The sequence below is a fragment of the Drosophila willistoni genome, chromosome 3R (genome assembly GCF_018902025.1).
Source record: "Drosophila willistoni isolate 14030-0811.24 chromosome 3R, UCI_dwil_1.1, whole genome shotgun sequence".
Lineage (NCBI taxonomy): Eukaryota > Metazoa > Arthropoda > Insecta > Diptera > Drosophilidae > Drosophila > Drosophila willistoni.
This window is the reverse complement of record NC_061086.1, coordinates 19,819,355-19,845,715: the sequence shown is the minus strand read 5'-3', so window position 1 is coordinate 19,845,715 and position 26,361 is coordinate 19,819,355. Positions and strand designations below refer to the sequence as shown.

The 26,361-nt window shown below is 40.5% G+C and overlaps 5 protein-coding genes across 5 annotated transcripts; 2 read left to right on the top strand and 3 right to left on the bottom strand.

Moving 5' to 3' along the window:
* LOC6648045 (serendipity locus protein H-1) lies at positions 1-3,358 on the bottom strand. The gene is made up of 3 exons (XM_002070487.4): positions 2,138-3,358; positions 850-2,078; positions 1-781 (listed from the first exon to the last, which is right to left on the bottom strand). Exons 1-3 carry the CDS (start codon positions 3,133-3,135, stop codon positions 375-377), a joined length of 2,634 nt encoding a protein of 877 aa, XP_002070523.2. The 5' UTR covers positions 3,136-3,358; the 3' UTR covers positions 1-374.
* A 433-nt stretch (positions 3,359-3,791) lies between these two features.
* LOC6648046 (pre-mRNA-processing factor 39) lies at positions 3,792-9,182 on the top strand. Its single transcript, XM_002070488.3, has 8 exons — positions 3,792-3,874; positions 4,154-4,254; positions 4,492-5,317; positions 5,379-5,563; positions 5,627-5,752; positions 6,876-7,150; positions 7,223-8,533; positions 8,618-9,182. Exons 1-8 carry the CDS (start codon positions 3,829-3,831, stop codon positions 8,988-8,990), a joined length of 3,243 nt encoding a protein of 1,080 aa, XP_002070524.1. The 5' UTR covers positions 3,792-3,828; the 3' UTR covers positions 8,991-9,182.
* On the bottom strand, positions 9,156-11,771 carry LOC6648047 (DDB1- and CUL4-associated factor 10 homolog). Its single transcript, XM_023178821.2, has 3 exons — positions 11,048-11,771; positions 10,621-10,990; positions 9,156-10,567 (listed from the first exon to the last, which is right to left on the bottom strand). The coding sequence occupies exons 1-3, from the start codon at positions 11,338-11,340 to the stop codon at positions 9,275-9,277; spliced, it is 1,956 nt and encodes a 651-aa protein (XP_023034589.1). The 5' UTR covers positions 11,341-11,771; the 3' UTR covers positions 9,156-9,274.
* A 167-nt stretch (positions 11,772-11,938) lies between these two features.
* Positions 11,939-16,060, top strand: LOC6648048. Its single transcript, XM_002070490.3, has 4 exons — positions 11,939-12,241; positions 12,316-12,462; positions 12,518-12,720; positions 12,787-16,060. The coding sequence occupies exons 1-4, from the start codon at positions 12,062-12,064 to the stop codon at positions 15,689-15,691; spliced, it is 3,435 nt and encodes a 1,144-aa protein (XP_002070526.1). The 5' UTR covers positions 11,939-12,061; the 3' UTR covers positions 15,692-16,060.
* An 818-nt stretch (positions 16,061-16,878) lies between these two features.
* Positions 16,879-24,924, bottom strand: LOC6647887 (neural Wiskott-Aldrich syndrome protein). The gene is made up of 7 exons (XM_002070491.4): positions 24,636-24,924; positions 22,980-23,199; positions 18,676-18,903; positions 17,950-18,606; positions 17,703-17,885; positions 17,451-17,639; positions 16,879-17,389 (listed from the first exon to the last, which is right to left on the bottom strand). The coding sequence occupies exons 2-7, from the start codon at positions 23,115-23,117 to the stop codon at positions 17,138-17,140; spliced, it is 1,647 nt and encodes a 548-aa protein (XP_002070527.2). The 5' UTR covers positions 23,118-23,199; positions 24,636-24,924; the 3' UTR covers positions 16,879-17,137.
* Between the last annotated feature and the right edge of the window lie 1,437 nt (positions 24,925-26,361).

Here is a 26,361-nt window from a genome sequence, read left to right as displayed (position 1 = left end):
TTTTACTAAAATATGTACGAAATTTATTATTATTAATGTGAAGCGTACAAATCATGCGTTCGTTATGATAACTTTATAATTTTATAGGTATATATAGTCATATACATATACTAGTATATATATGTACACATGCTTAATGACTAACTACAAGTCAGCTTAGGACTAATAATTAAAACAAATTTTAGCGTCGTAAATATTAGAAATCTAAATACTAAACACAAATCCATTTTGTTATGCTTAACTCTATTTAGTGCTATACTTTGTTTTCTTTTATGATTTGTTTTGTTTTATGTTTTTATTTATGATTGCCAGCGGTCGGTCGCTAAACTTAACTAAGACACAGGAGATCGTTGAGGCTTTGATGTTGAGGGGCATCATGTCAAATGGGGCGTGGCGGTGGCCGTCGCTGCTGACTTAGCTGAAAAGAAACGATTACCACCGGTCTGTGTGGTAAATAGTATCGTATCCACCGATGGCAGCATTTGATTGGAGCGCACCATTAGCGGAACATTGACCACAGACACAGTGGTTGGTGTGCAGGCGTTAGCAGTCACAGTTTGCGACATGGATGACGTGGTGCAACTGCTTAACTTTCCCTGGGCGTTTAGCGTAAAGGCAGGCAGATAATAGTTTCCAGACCGCAGATGCGTAGTGGTGGATCCGGAGGCAATTGTTGAGGTGGAAGATGATGAGACGGCCGCCAACTCAATGGAGGCGGGCGATGAGAAGGGCGAAGACTCTAGCGAAGGACATGCTAATCGATCTCCATTTTTGCATGGCACTGCAATGAAAGAAAATCAAATGGATTATCATAAATTGGGATATAGGGGTCATCAATCTTATACTTACAGAATTCCTCGTCGGGAAGCAAAACGTCATCTGGCAATTCATTTTTTATCTGAAAATGCAGGGCAGCTGCTGTTTCCGAGGAAATGGCATTGTCGGAGTTGGCCAAATCTGTACTGACACCAGGTGAATCATAGAGACCACATTCCTCCATTTCCAGAGCCTGTTCCATTATTAAATCCTCGGCCGAGGTGAGACTCAAGCCCTGTAGATCCAGGAACGGGCCATGGGTCTGGCTCATTGGTTCTTTCTTAATTTGCGGCATCACTGTCAGGGGAGTTTCTGCTACGTGGGGTAACTGGTTTTGAGAGGGTGGCGGTTTCTGTTGCAGTTGCTTGGGGGCCAGCTGCTTTCGTTCTCGCTTAACCTTGGCCTGTTGCTGTTGCTTTGGCGGAGGAGGTGGTGGAGCCAGCGGCACTAAAACAGTGGTCAACTCCTGTTGCTGCTTTTGTTGTTGCGGTAGATGCACCTGTTGCAGTGCTGTGCCCGCTGGTAAGGTAATGCCCAAAGCTTCCAGAGTTGTTTGTTGTTGCGGTTGCTTTTTCTTGCGAGGCTGTTTCACTGGGGGCTGATCACTTGGAGGTTTTACCTCCTCACCGGCTGTAGTATCTGATGTGGTAGCTGTTGTTGTTGCCGCAGCTGTCGCGGCTGCTGATGCTGCAGCAGCTGCCGCCGCCGCTGCCGCTTTCTGGGCTTTGGTTGTTGTAGACTTCTTCGAGCAATAGGATGGAATGTTCTCGAGATGTTCGCCCGTTTTGTGATCTACTTTGTGGCGACGCCTCGTATGCTTAAGCCAATTGGGAAAATTGGTAAAATCACGTGGACAATAATTGCATTTAAAGGGACGCATGCCAGTGTGAATATTGGAGTGCTGCTTCAGCTTCGAGTTGCTTATAAAACTCTTGTCGCATACATTGCAGGCGAAGGGTCGCTGCTCCAAATGCACCAGATTGTGCACCTTGAGGCAGCGTTCCGTTTTGTACATTTTACCGCATTTCTCACAGCGATAGGAACGGGTCTGGGCATGATATTTCTGATGGCGCTGCAGATGGGAACGTTCCTGAAATCGTTTCTGACACTCTGGACACTCGTAAGGTTTCTCCGATGAATGGATTCGGGCATGATGGGTTAAATTAATCTTTTGCACAAACTTCTGTCCGCAAATGTCACACTGGTACTTCTTGTTATCGCTATGAATCTTACGATGCATCCACATACTGCCCAATTTAAGACTAGATGGAAAGAGAAGACAGGTTAGCGCACAATTTATAGTATTATTTTGTTGGCTTACCATTTTCCGCAATCTGGACACTTTTTCCAGGTGTCCTTGCGACCCTCTCCGCTGCGATGTGTTTTCAGATGCTTCTTAAGACCGGCTAACAAGTCGAACTCCCTTTGACATTCATTACACTTGTACGAAATGCGTACACGATGACCAGCCGATTCATGTTTCACCACATCGACATCTGCATTGTCTAAGATCAAACCATTGCAGTCCAGGCACTTGTAAACAGGTGGCGGAGGGGGAGAGTCTACAGACTCTAATCCAGAAGCACCAACTGAAGGCGGCGGTGGCATACTAGTCGTTTGGGACTGCGACTGGAAGATGGTAAATGCTGGTGGCATAAAATCCGATATTGAATCAGATATTTCCACTTTGGTTACTATTTCGGGTGGCTCCTCCTTAAAGACCTTTAGGCGCACTGAGGTAGCCGCAGGCAGCTTAGGTTTGCTGCGATGCATCATTTGCTCCGGCGAAGGTAGCTTTATGGTTGTTGTTGTTGTTGCTGTAGCCCCCATTGATGTGGCCTTTTTGAATGGGGAATTGGTGAAAGCATTGGGTGGCTCGGGTCGTAAAAAAGTAACACTGAACTCGGAGTTGGAGTTGTGATTGTCACTACTGCTGCTGCTATTGGGGCTCGGACCTGGACCCGGTCCCACAGTTCCTGGTCCATTTACTGATAAATCCGGTGGCAAATTTATTTCTGTATTGTTCTGTGCACTCTCATCAAGCACGCGCCAAAAATCCGTCGATGACAAACTATTACCATTGATCAGACTAGCCGAGCTGATGGTTACACACGCGGACAGATCAATGTCCAGCGATTCGTCCTTAATGCTCGAAATCGAATCGAAATTGTTTATACGCAACAAGGAACTGAGAATCTCATCGTGGGCCGCCTTGGTGGGGGTTCCAGAATCACCGCCACCGCCACCACACATTTTAGGCGGCAATTTTTTGCTTGGCGCCTCTTCTTTCATTCTCTTGCCTTTGCCTTTACACTCCATTCGCCACTACGTACCACGTACAGAGGTTATGCGGTCGGCTTTTGATTGGGCTTTCCACTTGTCTTTCTCGATAATTTCGGATCACTGGTCCACTTTGCACAGTCACTGATGGGTAAAGCGGCTCATTGCGCTAATTTCGCGACGAAAAACGGCCATTAATTGAATGAAAAACATTTAATTATTGTGAAATGCGCCTCGGCTTTGTTGTTTTTGTCACGCTTACGATTCAGACGACGCCATATTGGTTGTTAATCGTTTATCGACTAGAGATGAGCAGCTGTGGCGTGGCAGTGACTGTCACTAACTTGGTGGAAAATAGAACTTTCAGTACTTATAAATAAAATAATTTGAAAAACTTAATAACAACCAACTTTAAAACTTATAAAATATGTAAATATAGTCTCTGAAATTAATTACACATTACTTTGTGTTTACAAATTAAAATTTGTGGTTATCAAAATCACGGACTGTTATCCATCACGTGTAATTGGTTTGAAACATATAAATACGTAATGTTTATGCATACATTGTTAAAGTTATTTAAATTTTTAAAATAAATTTATTTATATATAGTTCAGATTTATTTTGCATTTTACAGGGTAATTAAAGGTCGATAAATTTACCGCTTTAATTATCTCTTCAATCTCAATCACTATGCCGCATTTACCCATCTCTAGTCGATAAACAACAAATATGGCGTCGTCTGAAGAAAACGAAAACGTTGTTATGGAAAATTCAGGTATGGAAAAAAAGAATTATGTTATAAAAATAAATGAAATGGATTCGATAAAAGCAAGCGGTGAATGTCAACTCCAATATTCAGTTGTCAATTTGACAAAAGCCTTCAAAGCTCGTTTGATTTTACAATGAGCTGTGTCATTAGCAGCAAGTGAACAACGCACTGCAACGAAAAAAAAACGTGAAATCACGCGGGAAAAGATCGTCGGCATATCTTTCACATTTTCTACGTTCGCAAGAATTAATATTTTTGTTTATTGTTTTACAAATATTTCGCCAGGCCGCCGTACACGTTCAGGACGAACTGCCCAATCTCCTAGTGCGTCATCCACGGTAGTAGCGACCAGGACAACGAGGCGTACATCGAAACGGCAAGCGCAGGTCAGTATCATATGTTTATAGTATGCAGCCTCTTTAAGATTAGTTTGCAGTTGATGAAAAAAAACGCATCTTCCATGCGGATGTGGCGTTGTTCCATTCGTATATGATGTTCCAAATGATTTTCTGCAAGGGCCAACTGATGACGCAAACGCAACCAAAAAAATAGATACTTTGAAAAATATATTTGTGCCAAATGATGAACTCAAAGCGCATGTTGCTATTACATTCTTGTTTCAGTTGAGCGATCACGAAGAGGAAGTAGAATTAGAACCAGAGCAAACAGTTACCATGGGTCAGGAAGTGGGTAAAACACATCAGAACGAAGAGGAGGAGGGGGAACAGTCTCAGCATGTTAGCAGCCAAATGAGTGAATCAACAGATCAACAAGATGTTGAGATGCTAGCTGCTGCTGAAACTGAAAAGAGTTCTTCATTCCCCTTTGGCACCACAGTCACAGAACAGCAATCCGAAGAGACAAGCGATGAAGTGAAGGAGAGCCGTGTTGACGGCGGTGTGGACACAACTTCACTTTTAGCTTCACTGGCCGGTGATAATGCTAACAGCCTGCCCTCTGTGGGTGGAAATGACAATGAAAGTGGTGATAACCAAAAGAAACAGGACTTCGAATCCCAAGTCCAGACGGTAACCGTAAATTCCTCTGAAGATTCTAGTTCACATCATGCCATAGCCGAAAGTCTGGGCGATGGCGATGTAGATACTAGTAATGCTACAATTGTGAATACAGAAATTATTTCGGAAGATGAATTACCGCTGCCAAGCAAGCCAGAGATCAACGATGCCGAAGAAGTCTCAGATGAAGAATTGCCGGCCCCAGCACGCGCTGAGTTACCTGCTGATGCTGAAGTTATATCTGAGGATGAGTTACCCACTCATAATAATAATAACAACACCAATGAATCCAAGAACACTCAAAAGCGTAAAGCTGATAAAGATGCCAATAATCCAAATCCAAAGGAGAAACCCAGTGAACAGTATAATCCGGGTAGTCCAACCACGGAAAGTAACGAGGCACCACCATCTGAGAAACGAGTCAAAGTCGAGGGTAACAAGTCGAAAAAATGAATATAATTAATCCATTAATCCAATCATTTTATACTTAACAGATGTCAGCGAACAGAAGGACAAAAAGAAAGACAAAGAACGGGACAAAGATAAAGACAAGGACACAAGGGACAAAGAGAAGGAGCGTAAAAAGTTACCCGATCTGGAAAAATACTGGCGAGCAGTCAAAGAAGATTCTTCTGATTTCACTGGCTGGACATATTTGTTGCAATATGTGGATAGTGAGGTATATACCCTGCCCCATTTAATCGAATTTTTAAATCAACTTGAGAGTTTTTTTCCCTTTTAGTCCGATGCGGAAGCGGCACGTGAAGCTTATGACACATTCCTGTCCCATTATCCTTATTGCTATGGCTACTGGCGGAAATATGCCGACTATGAGAAGCGAAAGGGCATCAAGGCCAACTGCTATAAGGTGAGTACCCCAGACTGAATACAATTATATATATTATTATCGATACTTTTTTTGTTCTGTGCATTTCAAATACTATTTGCAATTTTTTGTATTACGCTTACAATTTAATTCCTATATACAAATATATATACATTTATATATATATATATACATTAATTTGTTATAATGCAATTTATTATAACTTAATAAAAAAAAACTTACAATAAATGCAACAATTACAACAAAAAAACTGAGCAAAACATCAAAGACCGTTAATAGAGGTCTAATTCAAGGGTATTAGATTAGCATCTATAAGTTCACTTTATGGAAACACAAATACACTTGGTAGAAAATTAACTACTTAATTAATTTGACCAACTATAGCCAGGGGAATAAATGAAACAACGAAATGAAAGAACTCTGATTGTGCGATAATGTAAATACTAAAAACTTAGATCCTTATAAATGAAATAGTTGTAGCCTCCATGTATTAGCTTTCCAAATATTTCTCTAAAGATCGCAAACCGCGTTTGCCTTTTTCGATTCCTTTTGAAATACATGTTTATTGTCATTCCTTGATTCTCGTCAATGTGTTCTGTGTTCCACAACTAATGTTGTTGTAGTTCCCGTTTCCTTAAACCAAATATTTAAAATTGAATAGCGGATCTAAGCGAATTTCGAGTTCGTGTTACTTCTGTTCTGATCTGCGTTAAGTTACGTTCGTTATCCACCAGTTACTACTACTACTACTACTACTCTACTCTCCTCCTTCATCCTTCAACACCAAAATAGATAATGATATCTCACATCTCGTGCAGTCGTAAGTACAAATGGCGTTTCAATGAAATTTTTAAGTCTCTCTGTGATTTGAATTTGTAATACGGAAAAAAAAGTGAAACAAAACTAGAATATAAAACGATATATTATTAATTGTGTGTTCGAAAATGTATATTTTGTGTCTATGTTTAAATTTGCTGCTAAGTTAAGTTAAATTAAGCAACACCTTTAAATTGAAAAACATTTCTAAGTTATTGATTAAGTCTTTGTGATCGTACGATTTTACATTTGATCATTATTTCTATACCTACCTATTTTTCCTTTTGTCAAATCGAAACGATAATTCCTCCGCCAACCTCTGCAACAGGTGTTTGAGCGTGGTCTAGAATCTATACCGTTATCGGTAGATCTATGGATACATTATCTGATGCACATCAAAGCTCATCATGTTGATGATGAGCAATTCATACGCCTTCAATATGAACGGGCAGTGAAAGCCTGTGGCTTTGAGTTCCGTTCTGACAAACTGTGGGATGCCTTCATACGCTGGGAGAATGAATCAAAGCGTTACAATCGTGTGGTCCAGATCTATGACAAACTCTTGGCTATACCAACTCAGGGTTACAATGGGCACTTTGACAAGTAAGTTGCGTTTGATAGGTGGAGAAGTAGTGTATCCAATGATGCCTTAATTAATGACATATACAATTACAGTTTCCAAGACCTGATCAACCAGCATCCAATTACTGCCACCATTGGCAATGAAGAGCTAATCCGATTGCGAAAGGAATGGCATGAACGTCAACAAAGTAAAACCTCGAAATCATCATCGTCGTCATCATCATCGAGAAGCCGTCGGGATAGCAGCAACTCTAAAGAATCCAAGGGCGGTGGCGATCGTGAGCGTGAGCGAGAAAAAGAAAAAGAAAGGGAACGCGAGAAACGGGGCTCCGGTGGTAAGTCGCCAAAAGATTCTAGTGAAACTCATGCAGATGAATCAGCAAGTACTATCGATCTGATCGAAAGCGAACCATCGTTGGTTCCCGCAAAGGTCGCTACGACGATCGATTTCAGCGATCTCAGCACGCTGGTGGACGAGGAGATAGCCGCCATAAAGGACAAAGTGATATCGGCGCGGCGCAAAATTCACAAGGTGACGGTGGGTGCGGTCACTGCCCGCTGGTCCTTCGAGGAAGGCATCAAACGGCCATATTTCCATGTGAAACCGCTTGAACGTGCACAGCTAAAGAACTGGAAGGATTACCTTGATTTTGAGATTGAGAAAGGCGACAGAGAACGTGTGTTGGTTCTATTCGAGCGCTGTCTTATCGCTTGTGCCCTGTACGATGAATTCTGGCTTAAGATGCTGCGCTATCTGGAGTCCATGCCCGACCAGACCAATGTGGTTGATCTGATGCGCGATGTCTTTCGCCGCGCCTGCCGTATCCATCATCCGGATAAGCCCAGTCTCCATCTGATGTGGGCAGCCTTTGAAGAGTGTAATCTTAACTTTGATGGAGCTGCGGAAGTGCTACAACGCATTGAAGAGCGTTGTCCCAATCTCCTTCAGATTGCCTATCGACGCATTAACGTGGAACGTCGTCGTGGTGCTCTCGACAAGTGCCGGGAACTCTATGTTCACTATATCGATGGCAGCAAGAATAAAGGAATAAGCGGCACGCTGGCAATTAAATATGCCCGCTTTCTTCACAAGATTTGTCACGATCTCGACGCTGGCCTTGCAGTTTTACAGCAAGCTATTGACCGTGATCCGGCCAACACTAGAGTAGCCCTGCAAATGATTGATTTGTGTCTGCAGCGAGCTGAGGTAGACGAGAAAGAGATTGTCCAGATTATGGATAAATTCATGAATCGGCCTGACATTGAGGCCGATCAGAAAGTACTCTTCGCTCAACGTAAAGTGGAATTTCTGGAAGATTTTGGAAGTACGGCTAAAGGATTACAAGAGGCACAACGGTCCCTTCAGCTGGCACTTGCCAAGGCAACCGAGGCCCAAAAGAAGGGGTAAGTGAGAGGGTGGCTGCTAATTTATTAAACTCAATTTATTTATATATATATATATATACTTTTGTTTTTACATTTCCTTAGCGAGACTAGTCCCAGCCGCAAAAACTCTTCGGCTGGAAAAGATGCGTCTGCCGGCGCCGGCGGCTCATCAAGCTCATCCTCGGCGGCAACTCCGTCTGCGGTTTATAATAATGGTGGCTCAGCTAATGCGAATTATAATTACAATTCGTCCAATGCTTCGTCTGCCTATTATGGCCAGGCCAACAGTGGCGGCAGTGGTGGTTATCCTGCGCAACAACAGCCGCAGCAGCAGCAACAACAACAACAAACGCAATCCTATGACTCCTACTATAGTCAATGGGGCTATGGTTCTGGTAGCAGTGGAGTCGGTGGAACCGGCGGATACAACTACGGCCAGTGGAGCGGCGGCTATGGTGGCGGCAATTATTACTAATAGGACTTATGTTATTTTAGTCATCATTTTAATTGTACATTTTTTTTTTGATATATATATATATATATATATTGATTCGTAATTATATTTGTATATGACTACGAAGGCCACGACCGCCAGTCCTTGAATCTAACCGAATGCTTAAAATAAAATAAAAACAAGATATTAACTTGAATATAGACTTCACCGGAATCTCGTCTCGCAAATTATATATTTATAATATTTTATCGCCAATATATGTAAAAAGATTGTGAATTGGATGGCGGAGGATGGTAGTCATCTATCTAAAGATTTGGTCTATACCAGGTAATTTCACCAGCATTGCATCCAGTTACTAGAAGTGGTTCACGTGGACTAAACTTGGCACACAGCACCACATCCTGATGCTCCGTTATCGTGGCTATCTCTACCAGAGGCCGGGGGCTGCGTTTGACCTCATCGAACACTTGATATCTAGGATATTCCATGCAATTAGCAGAATAGCCCAACAGGCGAACTCCATTGCCATAAGGTGAGCAGATGATTCTGCCATCGGCCGAAAAGCCGGGTTCTTTGATAAAACTAGCCTTGGTATTCGTCTCTGAGGCATAGTAGAGTAATTTTTTGGCATTCATCATAATCGAATGTCCTTTCTGTTTCATGGCCGCCACACTCACGTTTGGGCTGTCTATAAAGGGGCGTATACGCAGGCGGGGACTAATCTCAAATCGGACAGTGGTCTCACTATTGTTGCCACTGGCGGCACCTGTTGGCGGCGTGGTGGACGGCTCGGCGTTAGGACGCTGACGCGTGCTATTAACCACCAGGCGACTGGCCACGGAAGGACGTAGTGGCAAGACGCCACTGCTGATAGCGTAGACGAAATTATAACCGCTGACATGATTGCTCGAATTGCGTGCCCGACTCTGGCGTATGGCTCGCTCTTGCACTGTCACTTCTGCTGCCCATATGTCTGGAATATAGGAATCTGTTCTGGGTGTGGCCTGCGAATTGCTAGCAGCAGCTGCGGCTCGTGCAGAGGCAGCATTCTCTAGATGTATGACTTGAACACTTCGTGTGGGACGGCGCAATGGTCGCATGAGGAGGGCATCAGCTTGCGTTGGATACTGAGCGCGTTCGCCTGTCGATGATGCCGAACTGCTCCGGCTGCTGCTACCACTGTCGGTACTGCTACCGCTAGTACTGTTATCGCTCGCGTTACCGTTACCGCTACCGTTACTGCTGCTGCTGCTACTATTACTGCTACTGCTGCTGGTGGAGCTGGGTGTCGATACACGCTTTCGCTTCACCACTGGTTCCTCTTCCTCTGTGTCCTCATCAGCTGGAGTAGTCTCCTCATTGATATCATGTATGCAGGTCCATTCACTTTGCTCATCGCAGCTCACATTACGCGTCAGCATGCAGAGACACTGCGGATGAATCTGCAAGGCGGTTATCATTTCGGCATCATTTTGCTCCGGAAAATCGGTGACTAATTCCACACGATTCTTCTTTTGACGCTTTGAAAACACATGGTCATACTTGGCAGCCTGAGGAATATATTGCTCGCCCAATTGCATAAGACGGTAAATGCCGGGCTAAAATCGAGATGAAAATGATTTCATATTTAATATTCGATGCGACAACTCACTCGAAATCCACACAAATCTTTGTGCAGGGTGGTCAAATCCAAGTGATGGATAATCATAATGTAACCACCGCTGGTACACAGAACCAATTTATCACCGGCTGGTGAGATGCGGCATCTCATCAGTCCACTGGCATGGAACACACGCTGCGAGATTAATCCTTGCTCTGTGTGTGAGTTAATGTCCCATGTGAAGATGCTGCCATCAAAACCCGAGCTGACCAGTAGTTTGTCCTTGGACGAATATTCTATGTTCTTCACCCAATTGGAGTGGCCATGTAGAACGCGAAGCTTCTGTTTCATATTGCGCAAATCCCATAGAGCCACTGTGAAATCATCAGAGCCCGTGGCAAACAGACGTTCGTCTAAGAATCTGGAAGAGGATTTTCTTTTGGCATGGGTATCGGGCAATTGGGGATCCAGGACTTACTTTATGCAGTTTACACTGTCTGTATGAGCATCGGGTATATTAAAGATTTCACGCTGGGTTATGGCATCAAAGACCAGGACACATTTGCGCTCTGTGGCCGCTACCAAGACATTGCCATCGGGATTGAAGTCCAAATTAAATATGGCTCCTGTATGTTGTCCCGGCTCAACGGGTTGGCAATTGGCATGGTAACTATTGAACATGTTTACACTGCTATAAATACGCCGGAACACAAAATTCGTATCTCCTTGCTGGCTGAATCCGCCCTCACGACGGCGTAGATACTGGTCCATTTTGTGTATGTGGTCAGTAAATAGTTCCAGGTATTGTCACCAAATCCCACCCAGCTGCCCAATACCTTTCAATATATATCTGTCTTTCGAATATTGTAAATAATAAGTGAATTTGGATTTGTAGTTTTAGACGGCACGATAACGATCAACTGCTGGCCTTTATCGAAGTAGCTGGGCCTCCGTTTGGCCAGGGATAGAATAGACCAGGTGGAACTGGATCTGGAACCAATTTGGACGTCTTAAAGTACTATATATGGACGGTCATGGCTGTGTCTGTCTGGGGTGGTCTGGTCATACCCAATCATTCGATTCAATATTTTTATCCCTTGAGCCTATTAAAAATTTAACTCTTAAAATCAATCTTTTACTTGTTTTTCGTTATTTTAAAACTTATGGATTCTTTTACGAAATGGACATTTATTTATGAAAAGATTATCTTAAAATGAATGTCATGTTATTTTATGTTATTTTTAAAATTTGGCAAATATATTATGTGCTCACCCTGTATATTCAACTATCGAATCAAAAATTATCGAATAGTTTTGTATTAACCCCGATCAGGTGACCCTGTATGGGAAAAATACCACAAAAATACCAATTTTTGGGGAATAAACAAAATTCTGCTGCTAATTAAACAGTTTTTCAACTATGTAGAATTTAACGAAAATTCGCCAATTAAGGACAAGGACAAGGTGCATATCCTTGCAACAAAGTGGACAATATGGAGCGCTTTGCATTTAAAATTGATGCGGCGCTGAAAGCGAATCTCTGCAAGATTTGTCGTCTGTGCGGCATCGATAATCCACAAAAGGTGCCCATACTGTTGACCAATGAAGGCGAAATTACAGATCTGGACGATCCGAGTCTCTACCAGAAGGTATACGAGTTGGTTGGACTTACGGTGAGCTTTTTAGCTTTAGAGTGTCACAGCTAAGGTGTGTCTAGCCCCCATTCCCAATTGTCCACCAATTGCAGGTGACCAAGAATGATAAAATGCCCCAAACAATGTGTAATCTGTGCGTGGACAAGATCAATGACTTCTACGAATTTCGGGAGATGTGTTATGCCACTAATAATCAGACGCGCAAGCTTCTGGGCTTGAAACCAGCGGAGCCCCAAAAGGTAACTCCAATATGAAATCAATTGGAACAATTTTTTAACTATTTCATTTGCATAGCTTGTGATGGACATCAAGCCCCTGGTAAAGACGGAATCATTGACTGGTGGTGCTAAGCGTGGCCGGAAACGCAAGTCAGACGAACCTGTGGTCAACGACCCCTTGCCGGACAGTGTCAAAAAAGAGCCCATGGCTTGGCGCAAGAAGCTCCGACTGCAGCATCAACAACAGCTAAAGCAGGAGAATAAAATGTCATCAGAGATGTGAGTGGAAATCGTTAAACCTATTGGAACTTAATTTTACTTCTTCTTTGTTCCTCATTCTTGCAGTAAGGATGAGCCCGCTGATCCCGACCCCCCCACGACGACCACAAAGCTAGCGCTAATGAAAAAGGGAAGGAAATCTGTTTGCAGTGTGTGCGGCGAGAAATTCGAAGCCAAAGAGCTAATGGACGAGCACAAGAACAGGGTCCATGTGCCGTGGATACCACGTTATTTTTGTAATGCCTGCAATCAGACGCATCACAACCAGAGCGACATACGTGCCCATCAACTGTGGCATAAACTATCTAAAGCCCCATACAAGTGTCCGTTGTGCGATGCGAATGTTGCAAATGCTTATGCCTTTGCCCGACACCTGCGGGAACACACGCCACCGACGCCACTTCAGTTGCAGGTTCTCGATCGCGAGTGTCCTCTATGCAAGAAGACATTCGTGACCAATTTCTTTTACAATACCCATCCCTGTGCCATACGCAAACGCAAATGTGGCGGCTGCAGTCGCCCCCTCAACACGGAAGGTGCCTACATGCGGCATGCGCCAAGCTGCTCGAAAATCTACTTAAGTCACTCGAAGCACATTCTGCCAGAGGTTGTACAGACTGAGTCTCAAATGCGCATCAAGAACGAGGTGGAGGATGAGCAAACTCCTTCCACAGTTGTTATGCCCAGTTTCCTGCAAGATGACGATATGCAGCCAATGGTGGTCTTAGAACGTCTGGCTTCTCCATTATTGCGTGCATCAGCCATTGTGCCCAACACATTGGGCGCCACAACGCCATCCACATCCAAGAGTAAATCCACTGAGCGAGTATCTTCCAAAAAGTATTTGAAACGGGTTGATCAGCTCTTGAGGAATACAATGAGCACCCTGGTTAGCATTAAACATGAGCCAGAAGTGCACATAAATGATACGGGTCCGACTGCCGATCAGGCTGAAAGCGATCCCGAGCCGGAGGAACCACCCAGTTTTAGCGATTTTCATGCCGCCAACGATGATGATGATAGCGATGGAGAAGAGGCCACTGCAAATGGCTCTTCTTCGGCTTCCAATGTGTTCAGTCTCGATGCAGTTAAGCAGGAACCTGTAGATGATCAGCAGGTACCGGGGCACCAGGGGGAAGTTCAAATCAAACAGGAACCTCTTAAGCTTAAGCTGAAAATTACCAACAATCACGGCCAGTTGAATTCATCGATTGTGGATGACCATGACGAGATGCAACCGCGGGGCAGTAAAAAAAAGAAAAAACGCAAGCACAAAGAACGTCAAAGGGAATCATTGGCTACTCCAGCCGAAGTGGAGACTCCAGTGCAGGAAGATTTAGGGATTAAAATCAAAGAGGAGCGTATGGATAATGAATATGCTGATGGAAATGAAAACGGCACGGAAACTATGTTACCCCAGGCCACGGTTATGACGAGCATACCAATGACCCAACTGGAGGGCAATTACAACGACGATACCACCACTCATCTAGGACATCAGCAGAAGGACTCTGCTGCTCTACCAACATCCAATTTAGCATTAGAAGAGATGCGAGATGTTAAGCCCAATCGTCTGGAATTGGATCGATTAATGAAAATATCACATGTGGCCAGTGGAGTAGATATGGCCGAAGAGGCTATGGAAACTGCTCCATCTTCTGCCCCTGCCACAGCCGAAGAACCAATTGAAACTTTACCGCAAATCAATAAGAAAACAGCAAAGTCTACGGCGCGAAAGAGTACTGGTGGTGGATCCACCCGTCAGCCGACGGCTTCTGTGCCTCAAATTGTTGCAGTGGAGAGTGGAGCAGCTGTTAATTTTAATATGGTTCCCGATATTGCCATCAAACCAGAACCCCAGAATCGAGGCTATGCAGATGAAATGACAAATGAAAATAAAAATGAGCCAGAGCCTGCTGTGGCAGAGCTGGCGGAGGATGAAATCAATCATAATGAGAAGATCGATGAAGAGAATGCCTATATAAATAGTTTAGATTTTAATAATATAACTATTAAGCAAGAGAAGGATTTGGATATAACCGATATGACTGCCAATGGTAGCCAAACGGAATGCATGAATTACAATGGTCAAGAGGAGGAAGAGGCGGCAGATAGTGAGGATGAGGATGATGACAGTGCTTCTTCTGCAGACGAAGCCGAAGAGCATATGGAAGAGGATGAGGAAGAGCGTATCTACCAAGAGATTGAGTTGCAACCACTTGAAAAGCCAACAGAAGAAACATCTATTGAGAAACAGCAACAGTCTATAGAAGCGGAAACAGCGGAAGAGCCAGCAGAAGAGCCAATTATTGAGACATTAGCAGAGGAAACAGCACCACCTGTGGCAGATGTTGGACAAATGGAGCCAAATCCGCCAAATCCTAACTTTAATATTGTCATTACCAGCGTTTGCAGTCAGGCAGATGAAGCTGTTTCGGCCCAGACGACAAGTGAACCTACCACAGAGCAAAACGAAAAATGTGATGAGAGTGCGCCAAGTGAGATTGTCCCTGGCCAGGCAGAGTCCTTGCCATCTATATTACTCACTGCAGCCAAAGACAATGAAATTGAAGCTCAGCCTTTTCTGGAACCAACCAGTGCCAGCAATTGTGATGAGGAGCAACAAAATGTGCTTAATCATGAAATTTTTGAACAGCAGATGCCAGTTGAAGCCCTAGAGCAGTTACCAGTCGGTGACGATGCCGTTGAGCAGTTACCAGTGGAATCCCTGGAGCAGGTGCCAGTTCCAGCCGCACAGGCAGATCAGTTACCTGGTCCAAATGAAGAGACTGAGAATCGCATCAATGAGTTGCAACAACAAGAGCAACTGCAGCATCAAATGCAAGTCCATCAGGATCAGGTCAATGATGACTCCAACATCAACGAAATTGCTGAAAATAATAATAATGCCAACATCGAACGTGAATTGCAGGATGATGCAAATGGGGCTCAGGAAAATGTCAATATCTAGACACTATAGCTATGATCAGTTCATTTAACAATTTGTATAATGCTGGATGAAGGGAAAATGCATGAATTCCCATTGTGGTTCAATTCAAAATACTTGGAATTTAAAGTTTAGTTATATATTAAGTTAGATATACACAACTTGATTTACGTAAATTACATAAATTAATGGCTTATATAATATTATAGTATAATATAATATTTATATATATATATATATATATATATATATATATATATACTATATATATATATGTATTTAAACACACAAATCGCACAAAACTCGTTCGGATCCATAAATTTCTCGTCAGACATGTTTAATGGGTTATATATATATTTTTTTTTTCCAGTAGTTCCTTTCGAAAAAGTTAAGCTAAATACATATAATTTAAATACATATGGAAAAAAATGACTACAAATTGTTGCATTTAATGCATATTTTAACTAACACAAAGGGAAAACAAAATAGAGGCAAAAACAAACAAAAAAAACTTTAGTTTTTGGGTATCCACTTGATAGATGCCCAGGAAGCATTCAGTTTTCTGGTTCTAACTAAATTGATTACATTTTTGTTGTATACTCATTATTTTTCATTCATTTTCACAATCAAATCAAAGTTTAATTTATATATATATAATTTCTATCTCTGAAAACTTCAGTTTTTTTTTTCTTTTTGTTTTCTGTTATTAATTAATTTTCTATTTAAATTGTACATTAAATTTTGAGCAAAAGGATTGTAAATTTCATAGAATTTAAATATGTTAATTTTTTTAGTTTCGTAAGTATTTGATAGCGGAACTGCTAAGCCTTATAAATTTATTAATTTTAATATATATACATATGTATATGTATATATTTCCTTCAAAATTGTTATAGTTTTATAAAATATATTTTTGCTATATTTCTTCAGTTTTGTTGTCGCTCATTGTTTAATTTTTCTTTCCTTCTTTTTGTTTGTTTAATATTTTCCCTTTATTTATAATTGTTTCTCTTTAAAGGTTTTTTTCAGTTCGTAGACATGTCTTGAAAATGGAAACATTGCAAAATCTTATCTCTCTGGTCAAGACTTAAGCATTTGGATTCATTTCTTGTCCATTTATTCCTTATCAATTTTCTTTTTGTTTTCAAGTTTTTGGCACAGTTCTGAACAGGTGATTGAGCAGTTCTATTGAATATATGTAGGCAATTGTATTAAATTTTATGAATGATTTTTAGTCTGTTGTTGTTTGTTTTCCGGGTTGATTAAATTAAAGAGGTATGATGAAAAATTCACTAAACATTATTTACAGGCGACTTATCTCGAATGTCGAGAATAAATCGAAATGCCAAAGCACAAGAATAAATTATTGCTTATATTTGGAATAATTTGTTGTCTGCCACAGATATATGTGTATATATATATGTATATTATTTCGTCCCCACACACACAGATAATTGAAACTCTCTCATTTTAGTCATCCCATTCGCCGTCATTGTCGGAGGATTCACTCTCATCATCGTCCGAATGTATGGCATTACCGCGTGCCGCCAAAGCACGTCGCAGTGCATTGGCCAGGGCATCAGTGCCCTCGTTGCCGCTGTCGCGCTGATTACCCAGTTCCCGCTGAGTTGCCGGTTTCAGCTCGATACCCGTACGTATTTCAGACATGAGGTCACTGCGAGAGTCTCCGCTACCAGTGCTAAGGGCAGCTGCATCCACTTTCTGCAAATACACAAGAATTTGAAATCCAACAGGAAACATAATTTGATTAACCAATCCTCACCTTAAGCGTTGTACCCTTGCGAATCGCATCCATGAGAGCATTTCGTGGATCCGGCATTGCCGGCTGAATGGGTGCTCTGGCCGCTTGACTGGGTGCATGGGTAGTCGTGATAATGGGTATTTCTCCAACGGGCATCGGCGGAGGCGGTGGCGCACAAGCCGCTGGTGGTGGTGGTGGCGGTGGAGGTGGCTATAAGGTATTTATATGAACATTAAGATCGAATTTGGCCAATGAGATCATTGCATAACTTACCGCTGCAGCTGGTGCACTAACTGGTGCTGGGGGCGGTGGTGGCGCTACATTTATAGGCGGTGGCCTGCTGGGTGGTGGCGGAGGTCGATTTGCGCCCGGCACAGTTGTGGGAATTGGTGGAGGCGGATTTCTCAATGGTGGTGGTGGTGGCGGTGGTGCACTTCTTTGGTTGCCATTTTGTGACTATAATAAAATTTTGGGTTTAATCTCTCGACTCTGATGTCTGGAGGTTAAATGCTGCACTTACATGATGATGACGACTCGGCACTGGTGGCGGCATATGTGGCGTTGATTCCGTTGGTGATTTTTCCGCCTCCTGCGTGACCGAAGCCAACACATTATTGTGTTGTATAAAGTCATAGATGAATTCTCTTGTCTCCCGATCCTTGAGTTGACTCTCTGACACGCCCGCCTTGACCAGGAAACTGTTTAGAATCTCGTCGCTATCATTACCAGTCAAAGCGAATCCTTGTTTCTCGTCCCAACCCACATGACTAACATGTACAAAATTCGTGGGCTGGCTAATGTCGGCCTTGGTAACTTTGCGCTTCTTATCCTTGGCCCCCGACGCCGATGATGAGCTAAAGTTGCCAAAATTATTCGACAAGAATCCCTTGGCTGGCGCCGGTGTCAGATTTACGGAACTGATCTGATTGTTGCGCAACTGCACTGAGCCACCATCGGTGGCCGAAATTGAATTGCTACCCTGTTGCCCCCCCGTCATCGGACGCACTGGCTCACGTGGCAGTGCCGCTGTCGGAGCATTAGGCGCCTGCTGACTCTTCTGGCGATGTTGACGTTTCTCTTCTCGCTTGCGATTGCGAGTCGCAATGGTGGCATCCACAATGCAAAAGAATGAATCACATTCTTCCTCGGACACGAAATTAAGTCCAACATGTCCATCCTGTGCACCAGAGAGGAATGATGAGAGATTTACTTTAAGTGAAAAAATATGTTGTGGGTAAATACTTACACTTCCCTCAAAGGTCAAGAGAAAGGGACGCGATCTTACAATCTCCATGCCATCATAAAGCTCATGTTCCCAGATCAACTCGTTCTTGATCAGACAATAGGCGCGCAGGAAATACGATCGAATGGCGCTATCCTTAACAAAGCATACAACTCCCGTGTGCTTCTTTTTCCAGTGCGAATGTGCATTGCCCTCCGTCTTATAGATCTGCACAACGGCCGTATTTAGTGTCTGTAAATGGAGCAAAACATAAGTTGATTTATGTAATGGTAAACGTAAAGATAAAGGTAAAGGTAAGGGAAAGGCCAACCCAACAAGCGGTTATCTAATATTTTCGAGCCAAACAAAAGCCAAACACCTTCAGTTTGCGCCTCATTTGAATGCAGCAAAATGTCTCGACTGACTCCCAAGCGCACTGTAAACTGTCCCGTTTGAGTTGAGAAACTCATCTGACTGACTTTCAGTTTCGGTTTTAGTTTGGCCCGAACATACGCAAATGTCGCTCATTTGAATACCGATTAGCTGGTGGCTAGAGCTGGCTTGGGTCGGGCCAACAACATCTTCAATATTCGCTGCATTTGCCAGCCACTGAACTCCTCCAATTGCTAATCCTATGATTTGGCATGTGGAGCACGTAGTTCCCCCTCCCCCTCAACAACACTTTTTTTTATTTAATAGCCCATGGCAGAGCTCTAGCTCTAGCTGGGCTCGGAACGGAAATGCATTTTGTGCGTGCAATTTTTTGTTATTGGCACTCGCAGGAAACGTTGGCGACAAACGACTGTGAGAAGGCCACACAAAATTTGCCGCAGTTAGAGATCCTTGCCAAGAGAAAAAAACCTGCAACACATGATGATACAAAAGTCAAGGCTAACAATACAAAAACACGGAGAAGGAGAAGAAGAAGGAAAATCTTCCTTGCATACAGAGGACTTTCTAATTTAGTGCCCCAAGCCAAGTTGTTACATTTTGTTGGCCATGACCTGAATGGCCTTCAACTAATTGATTCAATGCATCGTTATTCTAGTTGAACTGTGATCCAACATTACCAATTAATGTCCAGATAGCTAACTGCTAACTAGCGCGGTCATTCCAGAGTGCAGAATTAGATGCATGTCGATGTTTCTGTTTTTTTAATGACCTTTTGGCTTAAATGAAAGAGACATTGATGGAGGTGCTCTCTAAAAGCAACCCACACACACTGCCCCGCACACACACAAACACACATTCATGTCGACGATGTCTATGCCACTCTCTGTCAAGTGCGAAATTGTGAACATTTGAATTTTTATTGATGTTTAGCTGACTTGTATCCATTCATACGAGTTGAGTGTGTGTGTGTGTGTGTGTGTGTGTGCGAGTGTGTGTATTATGGTGTGGACATACATAAGTAGCATTGTAAAATGATGTCTTGCCTTCTATGTACAAGCTTTGCTGTTTCTTTTTTGTGAAAAAAAACATAAAATCGATGGCATACAACAGAGCAAACAAAAACAACATAAATAAATAAAGTCATCGACTTTAACATACCCTCTTCCAGCTAGACCAACAAAATCATATCCCAATCAATCAACGACAAATCTTAAAGGGCCCCAGATTGGCTCCTTCCAAACTAAAGGTTTAGATTGTGTTAAAATTAACTAAAGGATCAATTTTGTGATGGTGGAGGAGAGAATCTAATTAAGGCTCTTAATTAGTTACCTCACGATCTGATATCAAAAGCAATAAAGGAGGGGTTTATGTTAGATTAATTCTTCTCATTTTCTAAGGTCTTACTCTATTACTCTATTGATCTCTATTGAAGCTTAAAAAGATATGATATGTACTTAGAAAGTTTGTCTAACCCAATATAGCCACTTGAATAGCCAATGATAATTGTACAGAGTATTTTTTAAGATAGGCCTATCGTCTCAATGTTTGTTTGGCTTAGCGAATGTCACCATTGAAGACTGAATGCACTGAGTGGAGTGTAGTAAGTAATATAAACATTAACCCCTTTTAAATCTAACCGTAAAAATACATTCACATCACTTTCTGTATGATCTAAACTATTTTTAACTCGCCAAACGTATTTCCCGTTTATTTATAAACAAATATTTTGTATGCATATATAAAATATTCATGATTTTGCTAAATTTAAACATCAGCAAAATGAAGTTTTAAGCAAATAAAAGCAATTAGAAAGTCCAAGAGTAACCTGGTAAAGGAAAAGCAGAAGATTTGCTAACAATTTAAAGGGGCAACGAACCAAATATACCCTATGAATAAAGGAATTGTATTTATATTTGCTAATCGCCACGAAATCTGTGGTTTTAAAGGATGGGGGGATAAGCCAACAACAATCAATTAAAGATAACATTGCCAAAAGTTATAACTAACTTAAAATGAAAACCATTTAATCATAAAACACACAGTGTAAATCAAATAACTAAACTACATTTTAAGCTGCACTTAAACCAATCAAAGGGTTTCTTCAACTAAGAATTTAGTTAGGAAACTTAGCTTATTCAGATTTTCAAGGTTTTTTAGATTGCCAAATCAGGAAATCATATAAATTAGGAAATGCTTCTTATCAGAGTTCTATAACTTATTGTTAGTGTTATTGCCCTACATCGGGGCACACATAAATAATATTGCATATTGATTAATTAATGTAATCAATAAGTGATTCATGGTGTTTAAAAGAGAAGCACTTATCCTCAGTTATACTTAATTTTCGTTTGACTAGGGTATTGAATAAATATGTAGGAGCAAGTGTAGCAAGCAAGAAACTAAAAAAAAAAACAAGTGCAGTAAGCTTCGGCTTTTGTACGTTATCACATAATGACTATGACTATATGTCTCTCTCGATGACGGGCTATGGCCGGACCGGGGTCTTGGGCTTGGACTGTGTCATCAGCGCGTCATAATGGCAAATTAGGTGGCCTGAAGGGGAGGGGCTATTGCGGTTGCGGGTTGGAGACTGTTGCCTTTTTGTATTTGCAAAGTTCAAAACAATTTTCAACTGTTTTTGTCAATGGAAAGTTGTTGCAAATAGTCGAGAGCAACATACATAAAGTTGTAGTTAGTCCAAAAACTAACAAAGCGTGGAATTGTAATTATAAATTGAACAACTTTTTATGTTGTTTTGCTACTTATGTATGTACTATATAATTGGGCAGAGGACTCCGACGCATAACGGTTAGATTGAGAGTGCTTTAACCGTTAGAAAATTCCAAGTTGCTTATCGTGCTTAGATTCTTGGCATTGGGCGAGCCAACCTGAATATGATAAGATAACAATTGCCTATAAATAGTATGGTTGAATGGGTGGTTGCTTGTGTGGGTGACTGGAAACTAAGCCAATATTCGAATATATAAAAACGAGCAAGGGGTGTTAATGTTACATAAAACAAAATGAATTATACGCAAAAGAGTTTGGTAAACAAGAACATAACAATTTTGCAATATCAATCTGTACTAGTTTTTAGATTTTAGGGTCGAGCAATTGTTTGTTTTTTATGTGTAGGCAAGTGCCAAAAATACTCCACACGGATATTAAATAAGCCCATTCATTTACCTTAAGTAATAGTAAACCTATGCTTTGAAGACTTTAAAAGATGTTGATATTAGGTTGCATGTTACTAAACGGGTTCATAACGATTTCATATAAAAAACATTTCTTTTCAATGTGGTTTTTTTTTTAAACATGTACATAAAACTTCTTTAATATCAAAGAAAACTTATAACAGTTCCCATATTTAAAATATTTAAATAAAGAATTCATTAAAAACCTTAGAAATTTTAGTACCTCATTTGGAAATGTTTTATTTGAAATTTAGAGATAGATGATGGGAAAAACTTCAGCTGGAGACCACCCTAATGTGCTCACATTCCCGTGTGCATTTGCTTTTTGTTTTTTTCTCTCTATTCTTTTGTTAACTCCACCAACGCAAAAAAATTCAAGTATTTTGCTGACTAAAGCATTTTGTTGATAAGATTTCAAACTAATGATAAACTACAAACGAAGAACGAACGATTTTATAAGACTATTTAACATGGAATTTGTTAAAGTTGGCATTGGGTTGGGAATTATGTAGATAGATACCTATGAATGATATAAGCGATGAGTAAATCGCAATTGAAATTAAAAGTAGTTTGCCATTGGAAAGGAAAAGCGACAACTGTTTTTCTCTTGATATGAAAGAACAACTGTTCTGGTCGAAAATTCGAATCAACAGGAAGTGCTTACTCAAGCCTTTTACCATATTTATATTAATCACATTTGCCTGGCATTAATCATCCATCCATCCATCCATTGATACTCACCTGACACTTTCTCCCAAGAAGTTTGAAGACGGCGTCGTTCTCCTCCTGGGTGAGCAGTGTGCTAGTTGCATTCAATTTGGGACGCGGCAGCCCAGCTGCCTGTTGACCATCCTGTGGCCTCATGCTGCTGCTGATCATTTAATGGGCAAGGCCAGGCCAGGGCGGGTTTTATGTATATATTTATATATATATATAGGGGGAACGGGGAATACCGTTTAAGCTAAATATTGAATACGTTTTGTATTATTTTTTTTGGGTTGATTAACAATACGCGCGATCGCTTAAACAAATGAATAAAATAATGGGCACAGAGTCTCGCAAAAAAAGCCGAAAAGAGAAATGTTACTAATTTATTTATTAAATAAAAATGAACACACACACACACACACACCCGAACACACACAGCAGACTGATAGAGCTAGAGGTCGTCTCCCCACCAAAAATATAAAAAAAAAATACTGGTCAACCGTCGTCGTCGTCCAAATGATGATTATAATAATAATAATAATAAAATAATGTGGAAGCACAGCGCAACTCGATTTTGTTTTGGATTTCCAAGTGGATCTTGTTCACTCAAATGTCATACGAATGCTAATGGTAATGGAAATGGAAATGGAGACGAGGCAAAGTGGCAAATGGCCATTGTTGAGTCACCAATCGCCGTGTTGCGATTCCAATTCCGAGTTCATAGAGAGAGAGACAAGGGGTTAACTCTTTTGGCCAATGTTTTTCTTATCTTTACCAAACACTTAGACACACACACACACACACAGGCACACACTGATTAGACATGCGCATGTATGTATATACAGTAAAAACTTGGTTAAAGGTCTGATGAAAGGTTTCCCACCTCGCCGAATGTAAAGCAAAAGTTTCTTGATTTTGAAATTCAAATTTGTCACCAATTTAATTGATTTATCTTGATTTTGTTTTTATTTCTGTCATCAATTGCTATGCAAATTCCCTTCACCTGGCCTGGCCTGAGTCACACTCTTGAATACCATACATACATACATATAAATAAATGTTTATCTCACAAGACGTTAGCTTTAATTATTGCGGAAAGTTTTTAAAAGAAACTTGATTTGCGCCTACACATATATTTTCAAAAATTTAGTTTATTGGCTCAATGTCTTCTGCATTTTGAGTTACATTAGCTAGGAATAAAAATACATGTCTATCAAGCGGACAATTGAGAGTTTTCACTGTATAACGAAGTATAAATTGTTACGTGTATGTGGTATGTGTGTGGTTTTGAGCCAAAAAAGCGGTTTCAAATTCGCGATAGAATATAAAGATGATGTGTTGATGATGCTGATCTGATCTGATGATGACGACGAATAGCTAAAACAATACCCAACACCTGTCCGTAGCAGTAGTGCCCACTCCAGGTGGGGTAAAAATGTAAATAGACGCGCTATCGTCTCGTTTCGTCGCTGTCGGTGTGGCTCAAGGTCTTTGCGTCACCATTGTCGCCCCACTGCATATATGTACATACATGGATGCTATTTACAGTTTCAGTTTCAAAGGTTTTGGATATGGGGTGGGGTTGGGTGTATGCATGCACACTTTTAGCTAATCATTGATTTTTTTTGTTGCCTTTTATTTTAATGCACTTTTTAAGACGTTTCGTTTTGGTTTGTTGTTGTTACACACCACAGCAGAGGCAGCAGCACCACCAGCACTCCTTGGCCTTCGTTGGCCTCACTGTATACGATTTAATTTTTATTATTGCAAAATTTATTCTAAATTTTTACGCGTTGTCTGTTGCATATTGAACGTCGCGTTTTGTTTGCTATTTCACTTGTCCGCTGTGTTAACTAAAGAAATGCCTAAACTCTCTGAGAACAAATTACACATATATTTTAATTAAATTAATAACAATTTTAAATTTTTAAGGTCCAATTTAATGACATTTCGACACTTCGCCTCGACTAAAATGCAACAACAACAGAATTGAATTCGCCTGCACATAGTAAATTCGCTGTAACACAATAAATATTCGCCGTAACAGATTGAATATTCGCCGGAACAAATTGACTATTCGCCGCAACAAATTGAATATTGGCCGTAACAACTCAAATATTGCAGTAAAAAAATTTGTCGGAACGAAAACATAACCCAAAACACATTTATGAAGTCACAAATTTAAGAGTATTAAAAAGCATTTTATTATAAGAAAAAACTATTATTTTTTAAGAACTATTAATCCCACAAGCTTAGAAATTGCACTGGCTTTCATGACTTTGGACTAAAAGCTAAATTGTAATCTTTGGCTTTTGCACTTTCCTGACCTTCTAGAGACACTACGAAATATATAAATACACATCTGAAATATCCTGCTATTTCAGGATTTCATATTTTTTATATTTAATCCAATTTTTAAAAGGTAAAGTTTTCTTAACATTCCCTTATATAACGTCGTTATTTTAACTTGAATTTCAATTTGAGACTGTTTTTGTAATCGATAATAATAACATCGATTATCGGTTATACCGCAATCTTTGAAAATATCGTCTTTTATTAATTTTAAACGGTTTAAATCTTTCAATCCTTTCCTGGTCAAATGGTTTGGCACCAAAAATATAAAAAGACTTTGTATTTTAATAATTTTTGATACATTGTTTGATAAGCATTTCATTTTATTGATATTAAAAATGTTACTCGCTCCGAATACAAAAACCTAAGTCGCAAATTAGCTTAATAAAAAAGCTGCCTACAGTAAAACTAAGTTATAATAAATGATCGAAGATCGTATTCATATTTTAAATACAACTTAAAAAGCAGTGACTAAAAAATGTTTATTTCGTTTTCTTCGAATATTTGGTTTTGCATAAGGAAGCCAAGGGAATTGTATCAAATTAAAATTAATATATATTAAAAAGGAAATCGCGATTGTAAAAAATGATAGTGTAGACATAATCCCAACTCATAATGTTGATATTAAAAAGAAATATAAATTCTTTCTTTTGACAGATCCAATTATAAAATACAATTACAATAATTATTGGTTTATAACTTTGGATTTAGCTATCCAAATATATGATAATTAGTTAAATTTATGTGTATACAAACGTGTATAGTATGTTGTATATAAGTTATATAGAGTTGTACACATCTTTAAAGGCCTGATCCTAATCTGATCTCTATGTAATACATTTGGCTACGCAAGTTGCAGCTCAGTTTCCGTGTTGCTCGTACTCTGACTCTGAATTGGATTATTAGTGGTAAGTTAACTAGAAATAACTAGGACTTTTGCACTAACACTATCGTAAATGGATTTTGCTTACAAATTTATCCCACTATATAGTTTATATATAAATATATATATATAAAGAAGAGAAATATATATATGCATATGTATATTTTGCAGTCTAATCTA